Source organism: Budorcas taxicolor, chromosome 11, assembly GCF_023091745.1.
Source record: "Budorcas taxicolor isolate Tak-1 chromosome 11, Takin1.1, whole genome shotgun sequence".
NCBI lineage: Eukaryota > Metazoa > Chordata > Mammalia > Artiodactyla > Bovidae > Budorcas > Budorcas taxicolor.
In genome coordinates, this window is record NC_068920.1 from 85,712,211 (window position 1) to 85,733,956 (window position 21,746).

General features: G+C 38.3%; 2 protein-coding genes across 2 annotated transcripts in view; both read left to right on the forward strand.

Annotated features, from left to right (window-relative positions):
- Window positions 1–7,965, forward strand: part of PLEKHH2 (pleckstrin homology, MyTH4 and FERM domain containing H2) — a 90,033-nt gene extending 82,068 nt beyond the window's left edge. The window contains exons 25-29 of the mRNA XM_052649219.1: window positions 1,716–1,861; window positions 2,877–3,006; window positions 3,769–3,855; window positions 6,122–6,259; window positions 7,783–7,965. Coding sequence (XP_052505179.1) covers window positions 1,716–1,861; window positions 2,877–3,006; window positions 3,769–3,855; window positions 6,122–6,259; window positions 7,783–7,965 — 684 coding nt within the window. The remainder of the gene's footprint in view (window positions 1–1,715; window positions 1,862–2,876; window positions 3,007–3,768; window positions 3,856–6,121; window positions 6,260–7,782) is intronic.
- A 6,660-nt stretch (window positions 7,966–14,625) lies between these two features.
- The window catches only part of DYNC2LI1 (dynein cytoplasmic 2 light intermediate chain 1), a 36,692-nt gene continuing 29,571 nt past the window's right edge, over window positions 14,626–21,746 (forward strand). Inside the window, exons 1-2 of the mRNA XM_052649246.1 lie at window positions 14,626–14,633; window positions 16,413–16,530. Of these exons, the coding sequence (XP_052505206.1) occupies window positions 14,626–14,633; window positions 16,413–16,530 (126 nt within the window). The remainder of the gene's footprint in view (window positions 14,634–16,412; window positions 16,531–21,746) is intronic.

Consider the following 21,746-nt stretch of genomic DNA (forward strand, 5'->3'; position numbering starts at 1 on the left):
CCATATCCTTGGAGGTTAAATCCTGGTCTAAGGGTTCACAGCTAGCTGTGCTGAGTACTGTCTACTGATAGGTGGGGACAATGAAAAGCTTGCTCTGGGGGCAGGATTTCAGTGTACTTGAAGAGCAGATGGACAGCTTTTATTTGGTGTGAGGAAATTAGGATAATACCTCACGAGATGGTGAATGACAGGGAAACCTGGTGTGCTGCAGTCCATGAGGTCGCAAAGAGTTGGATCGGACTGAGCAACTGAACAACAACTGATTAGAGAGGAGATGGGAGTGAAAAAGTTGAACAGCAAAGCCAGACCAAGAACAGGGAACCTAGAAAATTATAAGAATTGACTGTAAGAGCAAAGCTCAGCTGAGGAATTTAGACAGTAGCTGGTCAGAGTAAGAACTAGATAAGAGAAGTCACAGGAGTCAGAATCTCAGAGGCATGTTGTGCCAACAGCTTACCTGGAGACAGAGAGACCCTTTTGAGATGGAGAACCAGTGCTTTCTGTAGGACCATCTCAGTCATGATGGAATCCTCCATCTGCTTGCTGAGGTGTGTTATAGGTAAGGATGTGGATGTTCAATGTGCCTCCCACCCCATCTCGCTCCTTGAACCCTCTTTGGTACCATATACAAAGAAAGCACTTAACACAGTTTATCACAAGTATATATTTATTCTTCAGTCTCCTCTACCAGACAGTAAACTCTGAGGACAGGAACTGTGCTCAACTTTTTTCTCTCTCATATAAATTAGCACAGTGCCTGACATATAATAAGAACTCAGTACAGGTTTGGATGAATGAATGGGTGGGAGAGTGGATGGAGAGAGGGAAGGATAGATGGATGGATGGCTTGATGAGTTGGTAGAGGGGTGGCATCTGTATAGTCTGTTAATAGAAATAAGGATTGAACATTCTTTCATTCAGGGAAAAAAGGTAGTGAGGGGCTTTGTTTCCAGAAAAAACTGAGCAATAGTTTGAGGGGATGCATACAGTCACAATTATGGAGAAAATCTAGGAAGTGATGAGAATGTAGTACTTGCTCCCATTATATTCAGTAGAGACCCTTAAAAAGTGCAAGTAATACTTTAAAAAGATTTTTCATAGCTTTATATCTATTTTTCATTTCTAACTGATTTTTGCCTTATTATCACCAACCAAAATTGTACCTTTAAAATGAAAAATTATCTGGTTTTGTTACAGGCAGTAGTAGAGTTAAGTGACCTTGAGCAAATACTGTACTGTCAGATTTTAGCCTAGGATGATTAATGTAGAAATGAAACTGTATCGTATCATGTTAGTCAGTCGTGCCCAACTCTTTGCAACTCTGTGGACTGTAGCCCTTCAGGCTCCTCTGACCATGGGATTTCCCAGGCAAGAATACTGGAGTGAGTTGCCATTTCCTTCTGCAGGGGATCTTCCCAACCCAGGAATCAAACCTGGGCTTCCTGCTTTGCAGGCAGATTCTTTACCAGCTGAGCCACCAGGGAATCCCACATGGAATGCTTGAATTACAGACTTGTTTCATAATTAAACTTCAAATGAAATTTAGATTTAAATAATAGTATTTTTATATGATTACAAATTCCATAGTCACACAGTCATGACAAATAGATTTATATGTTGTATGTTACAGTGTTTAGAAAAAAAAAAAACTAATTTTCTTTCTAAAAATTCTTTTAAAATATCCTCTATTTTCTCTTTTTTGGGTTTCCAATTAGGTGGAGATTGGAGATTTTGAAAGACCTTTTTCCACTCCAGCAGGTCATGTTACTAATCAGTGCAAAGCGAATCAAACTCTAAAACAAGTCATAGAGAAATTTTATCCTAAAAGGTATAGAGATGACTCTTCTGAAGAACAGCTAAGGTAAAGAACTATTTAAAGGGCAGATGTGCACTAGTTTTTCAGGGATATTTTTCTGTACAAATTTTAAAGATGAAAAAAATTATATGTAACGATTTGCTCAAGATTTTTAAAATACTGTTGAATACCAAGAGGTTATAGTTGTTTTTATTTGAGATGTGCCTGGAAACTTTAGTGGCTAGATTTAAACTTTTTCAATAAGAAAAAAATGTGCCTTAAGATCCTCTTTTTATTTGATCTTATTCATTCTTGTCCAAATTAACCTTGCTAATAAATAAAAGGAAAAAATTGGCTAATAGGTTTAATTTTATGAAATATTTACCTACCAAAAATTTTTTACCTCTTAGGGTATTCCAGTAAAAAGAAATCAGAATAAAAATAAAGTATCTTCTTACACAAAGTTTTTTAATAAAAATTTTTAATTCCACTCTATTAATTTGGAGTTTTGATTTTTGAAAACTTATAAAGAAAAGGCATAGATTCAAAAATAGAGGCAAATCCAAATTCACCATGAAGTTTTTTTAAATAGGAACATTTGTGATTAGTCTGTTGTCTCTGTAGAATAAGTGGTTGCCTTCATGATTTAAGAGTTTCCCCTGTACCCAGCATCTCTCCGAGCCAGGAGTGGCAGCACCTAAATTCCACCCTTGGGGATTCATTCTTCAGTCTCCAATTCTTGTACTTCTTTAAAAATGAAAGTAATTCCCATGAGATTCTAGGCTAATTATGCAAAGGTTTGATGTTAGCTTATCAGATTTTAAACTTTTACCTGAAGGGAGTGGGGAGCAGGGAACCTAGGTCATACTGAGAGCACTAACAAATAGGGGAATTTGGTGAAAGGAATGCTACACAAAGGACAAGGGGTGGACAGTGGTTAGATGGGTGCCACTAAACCACAGCGTCCCCTGGGTAGCGTCCCCTGGGTAGCTCTCCCAGTGGTGTCTAGCATTGGGTCAAGGAGAGCTTTATCGTGGGAGGAGGATACACTGTTTGTGTTTTTGTTCTTTTTTTTTTTTAGGCAGCTTTGCCAGCGACTGTCAACCAGGTGGATGGCCCTCCGAGGACACAGTGCTGCTGATTGTGTGCGAATCTATTTGACAGTAGCCAGGAAGTGGCCATTCTTTGGTGCCAAGCTATTTCTTGCAAAAGTAAGAAATGGTAGGGGTAGGCTATCCAGTTGAGTAGAATATAAAGTGGTAACCGTAACCCCAGGTTTAGTATATTCAACTTTTAAAAGAAAATAAGGGAATTTCCAACAATATAAAGAAAACCATGAAAGGACACTGAGGAAAGAGCAGGAAAGCCATCAGCGTCTCTGTCTTTTCCCTTCTGCTCCAGTTTACCCTGCCAAAATCATTTCTTACACTCAGAAGGCTTAATCAGTAGACTGAAGACAGCCCTTTAGCTCTGCTTTCCTCTCTTTATTCATTCATCCATCCACTCATTTACTCTCTCACTCATTTGTATTATTTAGTAATTATGAATTTTGTTTGCCAAACAGAGCTGAGCTCTAGGGATACAGAAGCCCATAGTTTCAGATAAGTTATCTCACACTTTTAGGAACTCGCAACCAGTGTTGCAATAGGTCTGGAAACCACTGATGGTTAAGAGTAACATGACACTGAGGAAGGAGAGACAAACCCTGCTAGGGGTTAGATTAGGTGGCCTGTCCAAATACACATGTTAATAAATAACAGATTTGGGTCTTGAACCCAAATTCAAGACCCAAATTTGGGTCTCCTAATTCACTGTTCTTTCCATTATACCACACTGTCTACTCCTCAAGTGAGATTTTAAATAATAAGATATTGTTGCTGTTGTTCTTAGAAATGTCATACTGCATTTAGACTAAAACATTTCTGTAATTTTGTTTAGCATCTATTATAGAGTATATTTTTACCTCTTCATAGCCCATAACCCCATCGTCCCTTGGAAGTACGTTCATGTGGCTGGCTGTACATGAGGATGGTTTAAGCATCTTAGAATACAACTCCATGGTAAGATTAAATCCTTAAGTTTTGCATTGAGTCAACTATTTCCATTGCTCAGTATTCCATAAACAGAAGGTAATGATACCTTAATCTTATTTTTCTTATACACAGAAAAATATCCTTCCTAATACTATATCATGAAGTCATTTTACGAATACAACCGTGATTACAATTTCATCTTTTAAAATAAGATTAGATAAGCTATGTATTGTGTATGAGAAAAATATTAAGATACCATGACTAAATTGCAGTCACGGTTGTATTTGTAAAATGACCACTCATTTATAATGTTCAGAAGGTGGCTTCCTGTGTAAAATAACATTAAGATAACATTAAGATATCTCTTGAAGATAACATTAAGGTAGAAACTTCAGTTAGCAGAATTTTAACTTCAGTTTCACTAAAACTTCTGTGACAATTTCTGTACTTTCCCATAGTATTACTTACCCATTCACTTGTACATATACAGTATCTTTAGAGTTATTTACATGATTATAAAGTCAAACTGTGATTTCTATTTATTCATTTATCTGAAATTCACTTTATTTTCTATCATATTATATATATATCAGATTACCTTTAAAAAATCTTTTTTAACCTGGTGGACAGGGATCACTCAGTTCACCTGGTAGATGTAATGGGCTCTCCTACTTGTGGCTATAATCAGAATCACTGAGAATTTCTCGGAAATGAGACTGTCCTTTAGTGTTTTAGTTACTGTTTCTCCTAATAACTGTTGGAAACTCTTTGAAGGCGTTTATATTTCTTGAATGGGCTTCCCCATGGTTCAGCGGTAAAGAATTTGCCTACAGTGCAGGAACCACAGGCTACATTGGTTCGATCTCTGGGTCAAGATCCCCTAGAGGAGGGCATTGGCAACCCACTCCAGTGTTCTTGCCTGGAGGGTCCCATGGACAGAGGAGCCTGGTAGGCTACAGTCCATAGAGTTACAAAGAGTCGGACATGACTGAAGCGACTTAGCATGGCATGGCATGTTTCTTGAACGCCTTTTAGTTCTTGAATAAATAATCTGAAGATAGATTATAAAACCAGTGACTTAAAGTCAACAAAAATTATACACCAGTGTTGAGTGACCTTAGCCAAGTAAACCAGTTTGTTGATTCTGAGAGATGGACGTACAGCAGAGGAGGTGTCCAGTACTGGGATGATCTGCTCCAAGTCTTGCAAGCTAATCATTAAATACACAGACTCCTTTCCTTTTAGGCTGTACATCTTTGAATTATATTTTAAAAATTGTTTTAGTAACACATTGGGAAAAAGTATTTGCTGCATGTATGACAAAGGGTTGTTATCCTTTAGGAACGTGGATGTTTTTCCAGATAGTAAAGAAATGATGAACATAGCAATAGACAAATGGGCCAAGGCAGTTCACGGAAGAAATACTAATATTCAGTAAATATTTAGATGTTGATCTCACCATCAAGTAAATTCAGTTTAATACAATGAGATTCTACTTGTCACCAATCAGATTGGCAGAACTTCAAACAAATTGATGGTATCTTGTGTTATCAAAACTGCAAAACCCTGGACATGTAAATGGGTATAATGTTTCTGAGTTTCGAAAGGCTTACTTTTTTGAGTTAGCAATTTTAGCTGTTGAGGTTTATAACCATAGAAATAATTATGTGTATTATGAAATATGTCCCAATATTCACTGGAGTAAGTAAATATTCACTGAAGTAAGATAGTAACAAAAAATTTAAATATTCTTCAATAGATTAGTTAAATCATGTCTGTCTATAAAATCTAAATAAATGTCTATAAAATCATTTAAAATGATTTTATACAATAGCAAGTATGTTTGGTGTCATGGAAGGATGTTCATGACATGCTATTAAGTTAAAAGAAGCAGAAAGTTAAAAAATAAGTAGTGTGCTTGGTACTCCTTATGTTTACATATATCAAGATCTGTTTGTCAGGGTGAACTATATGGATTTGCCAATATTTGACCATTTTTTTACCTTAAAAAAGCATCAGGTTCATATGATTCAACCAGATAGGTAGATAGGCAGTTAGATAGATAGATAGAAATCTTTAAGGACAAATAGAGTGTAAATGCTATGTAAATAGTTACTGGTACACAGCAAATTCAAGTTTTGCTTTTTGAAACTGTATGGAATTACAAATATTTTCCATCTACAGTTGTTTTCCATCTGTATCAGCATCTTAATGGAGATATATATTATTAATCATCTCTCATCTTTCTCTGAAAATAGTGTATAACATATTTACTTTTTTTTTCTCTTTGAAGAGGTTAATAGTCAGCTATGTATACAAGAGTCTAATGACCTTTGGAGGTTATCAAGATGATTTTATGGTAGTCATTAACAATGCACATTCGAAGGAGAAACCAACAGAGAAATTGATTTTTGCTATGGCAAAACCCAAGGTGAGTAGAAGCCTTTATGCTAACTTTTTTATGCTAGTTTTTCTCACACTAAAATATTTATTGTGTGAAGACTTAGGTTCTTGATGGGAAAACAAACTCTTTATTAATCATACAATCATAGGTCTAAATTTTGGCTTACATCTTCTCCCTAAGCCTTGGTTTCTTCATCTAAAAAATGGTATAATGTTCCTTTTATTTTTTCTGAATTAAGTGAGGGAATCATGAAGTGTTTAGCCCAGACTTTCCTGGTAGTCTAGTATTTGGGAGTCTGCCTGCCAATGCAGGGGACATGGGTTCAATCTCTGGTCTGGGAAGATTCCGCATGCTGTGGGGCAACTCAGCCTGTGCTCCATGACTGCTGAGCTAGAGCCCATGTTCCGCAAAAGGAGAAGCCATGGCAACGAGAAGCCCACGAACCCCACCAGAGATTAGACCTCACTTGCCCCAACTAGACAAAGCCCACAGAGCGATAAAGATCCAGCACAGCCAAAACTTAATCAACTAATTACTTTTAAAACATAAAATGTTAAGCTCAGTGCCTGGTGTACAGAAAGATCAAAATAAGTGGTCCTGGCATAAGCTGTCATTGTCAGGTATTTTATATGCATTATCTTATTTACTTGGAATATTTCACTTAATGGACTCATTAGTGAGAAGAGTGAGGTTTTCAAATTAAGACATACTTGTTTCTTTACAATTTTAACAAGCTATATAGTTTTAAGATCTCTAAATAAAAGCAATAAATAAAAGGGCTGCATTCTAACATTTGATTCCACTTTTAGGGAAAAGAATGAGAAACTAATTTTTCTAAAACTTTGTCTTAAAATTATCAGCTAAAAGAGACTACTTTTTTATAATCTGAAGCTTTAAAAAATGGCATATATGTTTCTTAATTAAATCTGTACTTAAGTGAAGGCAGATAGTAAGTGCAGAAGATCATGGCACACTTCAGTTTAAATAAAAAGTTAATATAATACACTGAATTTCTTATTCACGTGTTCACAAGTGTGGCTTTAAGATAACTGACAGAAGTGTACTATTGTCACATTTTCTAATATTGCCACTAAATTTGACTTTTTTTTTAAGTACTACTTTCTGCTGGTTTAAGTAATGGAAAAATAGATGGTGCTGAACATGTAAGTACAGTTGATTCTTGAACAACACAGGTATGAACTGCACAAGTCCACTTATACATAGATTTTTGTTCAATTGTAAATACTATATTCCTACACGATCCATGGTTAGTTGAATCCATGGATGTGGAACTATGGATACAGAGGAACCGTGGCTACAGAGGGGCGCTGCAAAGTTACACACAGATTTCTGACTGCTCAGAGTGTCAGGGTCCCTAAGCCCTGTGTTGTTCAAGGGTCAGCTGTACTCCGCTGTTTGATCTGGTTGAAAGGGAATTCTGGTGGCCTGGGCACTTGCAGATGGAGACCACTCGTGTCCAACCCTTCACTCTCTTTGGAAAATGATAAGAACTTCTCAAGAGGATAACAATTCCACTTTTCTTGTTTTAGATTCTTGAAATCACCCTTTTGATCGCCAGCTACATAAACAACTTCTACCAGCAAAAGGCAGTTCACCACCTCTCTGCTCCAGCGCTGCTCTCAGCTCAGACCCAGGGTTTCCAAGCCAGGGTGCTGGGAAGCCAGCCCCTTCTGGCAAGCAGCAGACCAACCAAAGGCCCCACTTTGCTCTGAAAGCTCATAAACATCTCCCCCTGTCTTCTAAGCAATGGCTGCATCAGCTCCAAATAAGTTCATTTACATCCTGGCAGCATGACACCCACACAGTAGTAGTCCATTCTTTAAAAATAATGGGAGTTACTCTCTTCCATTTGATTCATAAATATTCAAATAAATGCTTGTAATAAAACTTACACACACACACACATAAAACCTAAACAAATTTTCCCACATGCTGATTTTCTTTTAGCTTAACTGGGTTAGAATTTGCCATTTTTTTCCATCACCTTTGCCATCAGACACATCAAGGCTTTTTTTCTCTTAAAAAAAAATATTCTAGCAATCTTTAGAAAGGGAGTTTCAAGGGAGTTTTGCCAAACTCTCATTTGGCAAACCAGTTGATTATTTGGACATGCTCACTGCCAAAAAATTATGTACTATAATTAAATGTGCTTTTAATTAATGATATGGTATTTAGAAAGAAGTAGAGTATCCAATTTAAGAAACAGCTGCTGGGTGGTGTTGAAGGGAAAGTTTTTGGTTCTATGAATCACTGTGTGAAAAAGCAGGCGCTGAATCCCGGAGATGGCGGAGTCCCTGAAGCGACTTAGCAGCAGCAGCAGCAGGTAACCAGAACCTCCAATGTGGTTTTAGAAAGTATACCCTGTCACCTTTTCAGATCACTGGAGTGTAAAACTTAAAATGAAACATTGATTCCTGACATTCCTGGGCTATCAACATAACCCAAGTTCACTGGAATATTGCCCACATTTCATTCCATTGGTGCTGGGTCATCTTGACCTAGCTTTGTTAAATAATAGTATCTTTGAAAACAAAGAAATTTTAAAGCTTTGCTTCACACAGTCTTTTAAATTATAGTTTGAAAATAGATTCCCCAAAATATTTTTTTTAAAGGAAAGAGAAAGTAACTCTTCTTCAAAGGAGATAAATTTTAGTTGAGTCTAGAAACCTATTGCTTTACTAGGTTACATAAATGGTCAGTACATTCCAGTTTGTGTCAAAATAAAGTACTTATTATTCATGATGAAAATGAAACTGTGATAAGACATGAAAATTATATTGTAAAAATGTTTAATTGAAATAGCAATCATGAGTATACTTAATTTTATTTATGTGTAGAATATTTTTTATTTATATTTTGGACATATATTTATCACTTTCTGTATGGTATTTTTTTAACCAGTTGGGGGAAAAAAGTTAGCTGCTGAATTAATTTGTGGGCGAGCCTTCTTGTTTTCTTTCTTGCTGCTTTCTCCCTGTGGCAATGTACTGTTCTCACACTAAGCCTTTTAAAAATGTTCCATCCTACGTTAGCATCCTTAGAAAGATCAGACCCAAGAAATACATTGATCAAGTAAGATTGTGCTTTACTGATAATGACAAAGGTCGAAACCACCCATAGAAATACATTGCCATTTACTAGTTCTCCTAATCTTTTGAGCCACAGCCACTCACTGCGTAAGCAAATTAATTTTTGAGAATAAACTGGTTACCAGTTTGGGATGACGCTCAGGCACCTTTTGGCTGGGATACAGTAGAGTCTCTGAGTTCCCAGAAAACCATTTAATAATCATTAGTTGGTGAGCCAGAGGCTTGGCAGAGCTGTTAACATATGTATGAGGACTTTATTCTCAGTCAGTAGTTAGTTCACCATGTGGTAAGCACCCCCCTAAAATCTTCTAATTTAAATGAATAGTGAAGGCTCAGCTTAAATGGTAGTACCCTAGACTTGGCATTTATTTTTGATAGAGCAGAGATAAAATATTTTGATGGAAAGAAATCAATTTTCTGTAACTGATGATGTGAAAATTTTATTTTCTGGGAAATTACTTTTATATAGCCATTTAAAAATTCAAAGTATGTTATTATGATTGGTTACAAGAGAATAATGTTACATGTTTAATTGTAATATTTGTCTCCTATCATTTTCCTCCCTTTCAATCATAATAAATGATTTACAAAACCCATTTCAAGCATTATCTTTTGAATAATCTTCAAGAAATACCTAATGTTTTCATTGTCAAAGCTGAAGTGTACTACTAGTGAAAATGGTAGTTATTACCTCCTTCTCCTGCACTCATGCTTTGTCTTCTGTGTTGCTTTCCTTTATCCATATAAAAAGAAGCTGTGTGGACAAATTGTAATTATCATATATATATGTGCTCATTGACATATATACAATATGTATAAATCATGACGTTCTCCCATGATTTCGTAATAAGCTCCTTATAGGTAAGTTGATTGGACTGTGTCTAAAATTTTATTTTAAATGTTCTAGATTTGTGTCTGTGTGTGTCCTTGAAGTCAAATACTGCCATAGCTTAGAAATGAATTTAACTATCAATTTGCAAGAAAAGTTAGTCACAACTTACAGAGTCTTGGCTTGAAAAAAGTGTTTGTTAGTGGTTGTTTGGACCTTTTTTTCCATAGAAAAAAATACATGGTAGTCAGGCTCCTGGAACAATACTTGCAGCCCATAATTGTATTGAAGTATATAATCCTGAAGAATTAGCCACCATGGATAATCCTATTTTTCTAGAAAAAGGCTTTAAGTGTTGTGGGATGCCAAGAACACATTTCACCCACCCCACTCCCACCCCCAGCTGTCATGGAATTTGGACTTCTCATTGCTGAGTCTCTGGGCTGATTCCTGTGGACCAAAGGCTTTGGGAATGTGGGGACTGAGAAAGCGAAAATGAGGAGCTGGACCAACAAGGTGAAGCAGCTTTTCCGCTAACTGGTTCATGCAGGGACCTCATCTCCCCTCTCATTTCCCCCTATTCTCTTTTCCCTAAAGGAAGAAAAGGATTTTACTGCTACAGAGTACTTCATTTAGCAGGAAATATTGCCAGTTTCCCTCAGAGAGGGAAAGACTTGATTTTCTTAATGCTTGTTTGAAAAATTCCATAGAAGGATTCTGATTAGCTCAACTCATGTTTAACTTTAAACACTCATATTAGGAGAGCGCTTAATTATTAAAACTCTATATAGTGGAACCTTATGCAGCCATCAAAGCTATGTTTATTATGCATTTTTGAAAAATTGATACAGGAAAATAGATATTGAAATCAGAATGTTAATTATACAGAAAAACCTCAGCTCTATGAGCAAAAAAGATTGGAATGAAAAACATCAAAATGTTGTTACTTCTGGCATTTGCTTATTATACCCTCTTTGTTTTTTCTGTATACTATTTTTTCTACAAAAAAATTAAAAAAATATATTAAAACTCTGTCACTTTCTGGGCTATTTTTAATAGCCTCCATACACGACTTCCAGACTCTGAAGCATCTTTCAAACAGAAACAAAAAATTATCTCACTGAACTAAAGTCTAGTCATGTTGTTATTGTTCAGTAGCTAAGTCATATCCAGCTGTTTGTGACCCCATGGACTGCAGCCTCCCTATCACTTGCTCCTGAAGTTTGCCCAAGTTCAAGTCCACTGAGTCGGTGTTGCTTTCCAACCATCTCATCCTCTACCGCCCTCTTCTCCTTTTGCCTTCAATCTTTCCCAGCATAAGGGTCTTTTCAGCTTTCAAACTGTGGTGCTGGAGACTCTTGAGAGTCCCTTGGACAGCAAGGAAATCAAGCTGGTCTTAAAAGAGGCAACCCTGAATACTCATTGGAAAGTGTAATGCTGAAGCTCCCCTACTTTGGCCACCTGAGACAAACAGCCAACTCGCTGGAAAGGTCTAATCATGGCACACCCCTATTTGAAATCTTATTTGGTTTCTCATAACCAACACAGTAAAATCCAGATTGCAAGACCTTTCACGGTAGTCCAATCTACCTACCTAGCTTACTGTCGCACCTTAGCCCCACCAGACACCTCTACCCCAAACTATTCACAGGTCACTGAATATACTCTGCCCATTCCTTTACCTTTCACGTAATTGCTCATTTCATTCAGCAAGCAGCATAAAAATTATCTCCTCCTCCATCACCATCACTGAAATCTGTGAGTCTTCTTGGGCTGATCCAGAAGAGGAGTTCTAATCTTTGTATACTCGAACAATTTCATCTACCCTGGAAAGTCTCTTTATTTGTCTAAATATGAAGCCTAATGGCAGAAAGTGAAGAAGAACTAAAGAGCCTCTTGATGAAAGTGAAAGAGGAGAGTGAAAAATTTGGCTTAAAGCTCAACATTCAGAAAACTAAGATCATGGCATTCAGTCCCATCACTTCATGGCAAATAGATGGGGAAACAATGGCTGACTTTATTTTGGGGGGCTCCAAAATCACTGCAGATGGTGATTGCAGCCATGAAGTTAAAAGACGCTTACTCCTTGGAAGGAAAGTTATGATCAACCTAGACTGCATATTAAAAAGTAGAGACATTACTTTGTCCACAAAGGTCCATCTAGTCAAGGGTATGGTTTTTTCAGTAGTCATGTATGGATGTGACAGTTGGACTATGAAGAAAGCTGAGCTCAGAAGAATTGATGCGTTTGAACTGTGGTGTTGGAGAAGACTCTTGAGAGTCCCTTGGACTGCAAGGAGATCCAACCAGTCCATTCTGAAGGAAATCAGTCCTGGGTGTTCATTGGAAGGACTGATGTTGAAGCTGAAACTCCAATACTTTGGCCACCTGATGCGGAGAGCTGACTCATTTGAAAAGACCCTGATGTTGGGAAAGATTGAAGGCAGGAGGAGAAGGGGACGACAGAGGATAAGATGGTTAGATGGCATCACTGACTAAATGGACATGAGTTTGGGTGAACTGCAGGAGTTGGTGATGGATAGGGAGGCCTGGTGTGCTGCAGTTCATGGGGTCTCGCAGAGTCAGACACAACTGAGCAACTGAACTGAACTGATAAAGCCTCAGGAAGCAAAAAGATAGAAAACAGAACTCATCTTAATTAGATCAAGGTGAATCAAGTGACTCACTCCTGAATCAATGCTGGTGATTAGGGCCCAGCCAGATAACCTTCACCTGGTTACCATACTCACTACTTCAACCACCTGTCCCAGTTATCCAAACCATTACAACTTTAACTTGCTAATACTGTGCCTAGTCCACAGAAAAAATGTTAGCTGCCATTATTGTTATCCATAGCAATAGGGCTTCCCAACTAACATGCAAAAGGCATATAAAGTTCCAGAACCCCAGCCATCATGATTTATCACAATTTGTCCCACATCAGTTTGTGAGTTTATAGGTGGGCTAGCTCCGGGATATATAATAGATGCTGACTCCATGATGTATCAGCCTCCCTTGCTACCATTCTTTCTCTGTTGAACTCCCCTCCATTACTTCCCTTCCTATTTGCAACTGTAGTCTTCTGTGTCTCCAAAATGCACCTAAATATTGGGAGAAGTTTGTCCCCAAAGATTTTATCAGAAGTTAATGCCTTTTATTTCCATCTGCTTCATTTCCTTGTGTTTCTTCAAAGCTGCTGATCAGCCACTTCCCTTACCATAACAGGTATTAAGCACTTAAAACAGTGTTTCAGACACACAGAAGTTATGTTTTACATATATTTATCTCATTTAAAAGTCACAATTTTTTTCTTGCTTTACCGGATTGGAAGCAAAGACTCAGAGAAATTGAGTAATTTATCCCTAGTGGCAACTTAGTGTGGCTGAGTCAGGACTTCAAACTATCTTACTCCAAAATTCATATTCTTGAACATCACACAATAGAGACTAAGCAAATGGCAGAACAGTAGAGGGAAATTTCTCCTTCCAACAGTCAGCTCATCTTGGGCTAGAGAGCCTGGGTCAGCATTCGAGACGGATCAAACACTGTCACTGCCATGAAAGTTTCATCAGCTCCTTTAGGCCGAGTCACTTGTTCTTACCTCTCTGCAATAGTTTATACCTTTGGCTTCCTTTAATTAGTGTGTGTGTCATATAGTAATATTAATAACTTTGTTATTGACTTGGATATAAGTAAATGAAGTATTACAGAGATGCATTTGCTTTATTAACTTTTTAATAAACAATGTGCTGGGCTTCCCTGGTGTTCAGATGGTAACGAATCCACCTGCCATGCAGGAGGCCTGGGTTTGATCCCTGAGTCAGGAAGATCCCGTGGAGAAGGGAATGGCTACCCATTCCACTTTTCTTGCCTGGAGAATTCCATGGACAGAGGAGGCTGGCGGGCTAGAGTCCGTGGAGTCCCAAAGAGTCGAAGACGACTAAGCGACTAATATTTTCTCTCACTTTCAAACGATATGCTATTCTACAAAATCTGAAACAACCAAACAGAAGGCTGGAAAATACTAAAATCTTTGTCTCTAGTAAATCACTAGAAAACCGCTCAGGAGATTGTTTCCTCCTCCACTCCCAAATCACTGTTATTGGGGAGAGAAAAGTAATTCAAGACAGAGACCCCTGGCATATAAATAGTCGGTACTCAGGAGAATATTTTTTAAATAAAAGAACACTTCCGGCCCAGAGTTTTTTAAGTCCCAGATTTACTGCCACGAGTCTCCTCTCCCATCCAAAACGGCTGAAGCTGAGACGAGAAAAGAACGCTAAAAACTACCTTTCCCATGATGCCTCTACTCTGCACGCAACCCATGAGTGTGACGTAGCTACCATGGCAACGCAATACTCTGCTTTAACCCGGCCTCCCTCCGAGTTCGCCGTGCGGCTGATTCTAGGCTGGGCCTCACGCGGCGATCAGGACACTGGGGCGGCCAAGCCACGATGCCCAGGTATCCCTGCAACCCTGCTTGAGCCTGGTTTATTCAACCCTCGAGAGCCTCCCTTCTTTCCCAACTCAGCCTGGATGGGGTGGAGGCGGGGAGCGGCGGTGGAGGCGGGGAGCGGCGGTGGAGGGAGAGGCCGCTGGCAGTATATGTGGGGAGAGGAGTTACAGCGAGTCCCGTAGTCGGTTTGTCAAGGTACTATCCTTAAGAGTATGCATTCTGCCAAAAGCAAGTAGAAAAGTTCCAGAGGTGGAAAAGTTAAGAGATGTTGAAAGATGATTCAACTCCAATCATTCATTTCTTCAAAAAGTTTTTTGAGGACCCAGAAATGTTCTAGGAACAGGGTTTCAGGCGGTGAGCCAGACCACAAACCCACTTCCTCGGGGACCTCCTGTCCGAGTGCAGGGGTTTACGACAAAGATAAAAGAGGGGAAACTAGTGAAGACACTGAAAAATCTAAGGTCACATTTTAAGGGGAGGGGGTGGGATTTTAATCACCTATCAGATACATTTTAACTCTTCTCTGATGTTTATTTTAGTTACTTGTTCTCAAGATCATGCCTAAAACTTCCCTGAACGACTTGTAAAGACATGAGGGAGAGAGTGGGGTACTGGACTCCATCACAGAGCGAGCTTTCTGGAGTTTTTTTTTTTTGTATTGTGGATGGGCTGTGTGATCGCTGTTGAGTTTATGAACCTTAAGTTTCCCATCACCGTAAATGGTTACAACACCTTTTTCTCTTTACTGCTGGGAACTTGGAAAGGAGATAATCACGTTATGAAGAAATGGGTGTAACTGAAGAGCAAACAGGCCCAGACTGAGTTCTTAGGGGCTCGCCTGTGAAGTAAATGTGTGAATTTTAGTGCAGGCCCCCCTTTTCCATTCCTAGTTCTTGAAAAATAATAATTATGAACACTCACTAATTTTAGGTGATTATATATAGGCCAGGCCCTAACCTAAATGAATTATCACATTTTACAATCATGGCAGTCCTATGAAGTCGGTGGTGTTTTTTAGTCAGTAGTTAGAGGAGAAGAAACAAAAGTGAACCTGGGGACTAGCACAGAAATGTGAGTGTACTAGGTGCTCAATAAATATCTGTTGAATGAAGGATCCAGAGAGGTTAGGTAATTTACTCAAGTTGGCATACTCTCTATGAAGAAAGTAGTAGATTCAGGTGGATAAAACATGAAATCTTACTCATATTTTCTAGCTCAGTACTCCATAATTTATTTAGACTTTACTTTAAAAAAAAAAATCTTACCTGTGTAGAGAGGTGAATGAAAGGATGATTTTCAAAAGGAATTTTAGGTGATTTTCTCCCTTCTTTTATATTGTAAAAAAGGAATCTTGAGCCAAAAAATGTATAATTTTAAAAAACTAAAACTATTTCAGGTAGCAAAGGTTATGTGGTAAACTAGTTTTACATGTTTCCCCCTTTTCTTAGATGTTGGTGGTTTTCCAGTTGTATGTTTCCAAAAGGCATTGTACCTTCATGTGTGTCTGAGAGGCGAACACATACAGCTTTCAGCCCTGGCCAGGAGTCCCAAAATAAGACAACTTCAGATCTTGGCAGTAAAGGCTCTGTTTATCATTTTCTTCTTCCATCTAGTACACAGAAAATGACTAATCCTCCAAAGTTTTACCAGCTCATTGTCCTCCCCCACAAATGATATTGGTTTGTTTTATAAATCTGATTGAAATGAAATTTCTGTGGGCTGGAGAGAAATTTTGTAAGGATTCTTTTTGTTTTTCTGAATTTTGGTTATCTTTCTCTCATATAGTGAAACTCTCTGGGAAATTGCAAAAGCTGAAGTGGAAGAACGGAGAAGTGGTGGAAGTGAAGGTGATGGAGTTGAAATTGGAGAAAAGTCTGTTTTCTTCATTGGCAGTAAAAATGGGGTAATGCATTTGCTCGTACTTTTTTCACCGCAAGCATTGTGATGATTTAATAGCCAATGGTAACATTTACTTTAATACTTTGGTAAAAATGTAGGTATTTCAACTCTTTAACCAGATGACCAAGCTCCAGCCTGCTGGTTACTTTAAATCTGGTTGGGCCCTGCTCATGGAAGGGTGGGAACTAACACACCCAACCTGCCTCTTCTTGTCAAGTGGTGTGTCCTGACCTGAGCCACAGGAACCCAGAGGAAGGGGTACTTGTTTCTGACTAGACAGCCCAGAGGAGTCATCTTTTCCCAGTTTGCACAAAAGCACCATAAATACTATTCTAATGGTCATATTTATAGATAACTTGTGTAGCTAAAACAAGCACATATAAAAAACATGAACCATATAGAGTATAATGCATTTACTTTCACTTATCTTAAACTAGTGTCACAGAAATGGAAAGAACCCTGGAGATAGTCTGGTCTTCTGCAATAGGGATTCTTACCCTGGAATCCATGGAATTACTTTTTGGGGTCCATGAGCTCCCTAGAAATGTATGCAGAATTGTGTGTGTGCACTGGTGTTTTTTAATGGGAAATCGGGTTTCCCAAGGGTTCTAGTACCTCATCAAAATGTTGAGAGCCATTCCAGACAGTGGTTGTATAGTCTAGGTTTGAATATTTCCAACCATGGGGATGCTCTCTTTCACAAGGCAGCCTGTCTTAGGTAACCTCTCCCTTTTGATCTTTCACTTTGGAGGAAGCAAGCTGCCATGTTGTATGCAGGTCCAGTCTACATGGCAAAGAACTAAAGCCTGTGGCCAAGAGCCAGCAAGGAACTGATTGCCTTTTGCCAGCAACCACGTTAAGGAGCTTGGAAAATGATTCTCCAGTTCAGTTGAGCCAAGAGATAACTTTCGTCCCAAATGACGTCTTGACTACAACTTTATGAAAATTCTTAAGCCAGAACCATCCAACTAAGGTACTCTCAGATTCCAGATTCTGAGAAACTGGCTGAAATAATGGCTGTTGTTTTAAAACTTGACAAATTTGGGATTAATTTACTATGTAGCAATAGATAACTAATGCACATAAAAGCTACAGGAAATTCCCTGGCAGTCCAGTGGTTGTGGCTTTCTGCTTTCACTGCCAACAGGATGAGTTAATCCCTGGGCTGGAATTGGCATCCTGCAGGCCGCATGGCTATGGCCAAAAAAAGAAAGGGGGGGGGATACATATAAAGACTTAGCAAATAAAATACAAAGACGTTTTAAACTTTGGGGAAAAGTTATTTGAGAAAGGAAACGATCATACTCCTGCACTTGGCATGACAGAAAAATAAAATACACAACATTTTTTTTTAAAGATTATCCAAAGGTGTGTAAAGCAAAATAACCTCTGTTCACAGTTCAGAATCTCTCCTCAAAGCCACCATTTTCATATCTTTTACTGTTTCTTCTATAATTGTACTTCTTTACTTCTGAATAATGTGTTTATGGGCTATTTTCATAAACACAATGTTAGACATTACCTGTTGAGTCTCTGATAGAAGACTATATACTTCCGCATCTCTCTCACACTTGCACTTCCAGTAACATTGTGGTTATCATTTAGGGTTAAGTATCTCTTTCACAAGTAGCTGCATGGCTACTGTCCCTCCCTAATGTCTTGGGGATTCCCTTTGCATCTTTGTGTTGGAGCTCCAGTTCCCTGGATCCTGTGTCTTCTTTTTTCTTGGTTTACTCAAGTATGTCTTTGTGGAGTATTCTTTTGTAGTTTCCTGGGAAAGTATACATGGGAAGTAAAATTTTGAGACCTTGCACGTGTGAAATATCTTTATTTCACCCTCACTCTGGATTGAAAGTTTATCTAGGTATAGAATTCTAGGTTGGAATGAGTCACTTTACCTCTCTCTAACCCTAGTTTCTGTGTGAGTCTGTTATTATCTTTTTTAGGAGTGACTGAAAACTCAATTCAAACTGAGTTAGACACTGTCTCGAGTAGTTGATGTCCCCTACACTGTTATACTTTATCTGTATTCCTCTTGTGATGTGTGCCATCAGATAGCATATGGTCAGGCTGCAATCTCCTGTATACTGTCACAAGTTTCATGTGTTCCTTTATTTTCATCCAAATGCATTTGTTTATGCTGCCACCCCCTGCATATTTGTCAGTTACCATACAAATACACAAAGTGTGCTGCAGTTTTCCTCCTTTTTTTATTCTTTACAGTGATATATTACACTTACTCATGCCACAGGCCTTGGTAATATATATGAGGTCATTTTGTTTTTCTGTGATAATGTTGCACTTATTACTTGCACGGTTTTGCATCTCTGGCTGTAATGTAGTATTCTAAGGCCTTGTCTCAGCTGCTTTGTTCTGTGAATTACATGGACCCTCTTCCATTATTCTCTTAAAAACTTTTTTCTTAATGTCATACCAAATGACATCTCCGTTTATCTGGACCTTTCTCTCTTGTTTTCTCTAATCTCATTTGATTGTCAAGTTTTTAGGCATGATCTTCTGATCCTCCTGACGTATGTTTCACTTCTTATCAAGGTATAGTCATTCTGTATAAACTATTATATGCAGAATGGATCAACAAGATCCTAGTGTATCACACAGGAACTGTATTCAGTGTCCCATGATAAACCATAATGGAAAAGGAAAAAAATAAAGGTTGCAGAAAAATTTTTTTCAAAGGGTTAATCATGCTAGTATTCTTAGACTGTGGCTCAGAAAACTTTATCGCTGACTAGTCTTTCACTTCCCAGAGCTTATTTTCTCACCCTAAACCTCAATCTCTAGGTGGCAGAAAAGAGGAAAGGAAGCTGTTTAGACCTCCACGCTTTTGCTTTTCCAGTTCTCCATTGTCTAAGATCTGGTTATCATCAGATCCTTTCCATGGTTCTGTAAGGGACAGAAGATAGTAGGCACACATCTTCCACACACATTTTATCAATTATGTTCCCCTTTTCTGCTGATCCTGAAGATGACATCTGATCTATAGTATTCCAGGAAAGTGTTGGCAGTTGAGATAAAATCTCTTTGTCATTTCTTCCTCTAGTAATGTCAGTTATCTCCACACAGATTAGCAGAAGTCAGCCAAAATCCATGGGTTGATGTGTGCACAGGTTTAGCAAACCCTTAAGATCAACAGAGAGATAATTTCACATAGAATACCACATTATATCTTTTGAGAAATTTAAGTATTGTGTACCATAAGGGGAAGTTAGTTAAGAAGAATGTGGACTATAACATTAATGTTCTCACCGAGACATGATTGGAAAATACCCAGGTGAAAGAATTTTACATATAAAATAAGTTATTATTATTTTTATCACCTAATATTAGGATAATTACATTTTGAAAATAATATTTAGACATTTTGTGCAAATTCATGGCCATGGAACCATTGAACTTGAAGTTAATGAGCTAAATTTATACTTAGCTAATACCATATTTCAACATTCAGAAAACTAAGATAATGGCATCTGATCCATGGTAAATAGATGGGGAAAAAGTGGAAGCAGTGACAGATTTTATTTTCTTGGGCTCCAAAATCACTACAGATGGTGACAGCAGCCATTGAAATTAAAAGACACTTGCTCCTTGGAAGGAAAGCTATAATAAACTTAGCATATTAAAAAGCAAAGATGTCACTTTGCCTACAAAGGTCTATATAGTCAAAGCTATGATTTTTCCAATAGTTGTGTATAGATATGAGAGTTGGACCATAAAGAATGCTGAGCGTCAAAGAATTGATGCTTTCAAATTGTGGTACTGGAGAAAATCTTGAGAGTCTTTTGTACGGCAAGGAGATCCAACCAGTCAATCCTAAAGGAAATCAACCCTGAATATTCATTGGAAGGACTGATACTGAAGCTCCAATACTTTGCCCTTGTGATATGAAGAGCCAGCTCAGGGAACACTGAGCTGGTACTGGGAATACAGACCCTGATACTGGGAAAGATTGAGGCCAGGAGGAAAAGGGAGCAACAGAGGATGAGATGGTTGGATGGCATCACCAACTCAATGGACATGAGTTTGAGCAAACTCCAAGAGATAGTGAAGGACAGGGAAGCCTGGTACACTGCAGTCCATGGGGTCACAAGGTTGAACATGACTTAGCAACTGAACAACAATACCATATTTAGCGTGAATTGATCTAGGAAAAATTATAGTAGTAAATATAATTTAAAATATTTTAACTATATTTTTATTTCATAATTTGACAATATTAAGGTTTTCCACCTCAACTGAGTATAAAAGCCAGGATCCATTTAAATATCTAACTCAGCATCTAAGTCAATAGGCATTATCTTAAATAATATTCATTTTTTAAATTCAGTTACTTCACTTTTAGGAATTTCATTTAAGGAATAATTGAATTGTGGTAGCTCAGATGGTAAAGAATCTGCCTGCAGTGCAGGAGACCAGGGTTCAATCTCTGGGTCGGGAAGATCCCCTGGTGAAGGGAATAGCAGCCCACTCCAGTATTCTTGCCTGGAGAATTCCATGGAGAGGAGCCTGGTGGGCTACAGCCTGTGGGGTCGCAAAGAGTCATACATGACTGAGCGACTAACACACGCAATGATGTCTGTCACAGGGTTTCAAAGGGTTATTTATTGTCGTGAAAAATAAGGGGGAAAAGGACAGCATATCCATCAGAACACTTTAGTAGCCAGAGACCCTGGACCACTCACTGTAAGTTTCTGTTGTTTAGCCAGGGATGCAAAAAGGGTTTGGAAGTAGCCATACAGAGCAGGAACAGATGTATCATATCTTCATGCAGCTTTGCTTGGATTACAAAGTTCTGGCCAGAGACACAGAACTGCTGGTGACACTGTCTAAAAAAGGCCAAGACTTGCAGATCCAAGATGCTGATATTCATCCTATTTGGGGTTTATATTACAGACTTTCCTTAACTTACGGTGAGGTTACATCCCCATAAATACTGTCAGTCAAAAAGTGCATTTAACACATCTGACCTAACCGATGCCATAGCTCAGCCTATATGCTTGTGTGCTAAGTCACTTCAGTCATGTCCAACTTTTTGCAACCCCACAAGGCTACTCTGTCCATGGGATTCTCCAGGCAAGAATACTGGAGTGAGTTGCCATGCCCTCCTCCAGGGAATCTTCCTGATAGCTTAGCCTAGCCTACCTTAAATATGCTCAGAATATTTACCTCAGCCTACAGTTGAGCCAAGTTATCTAGCACACA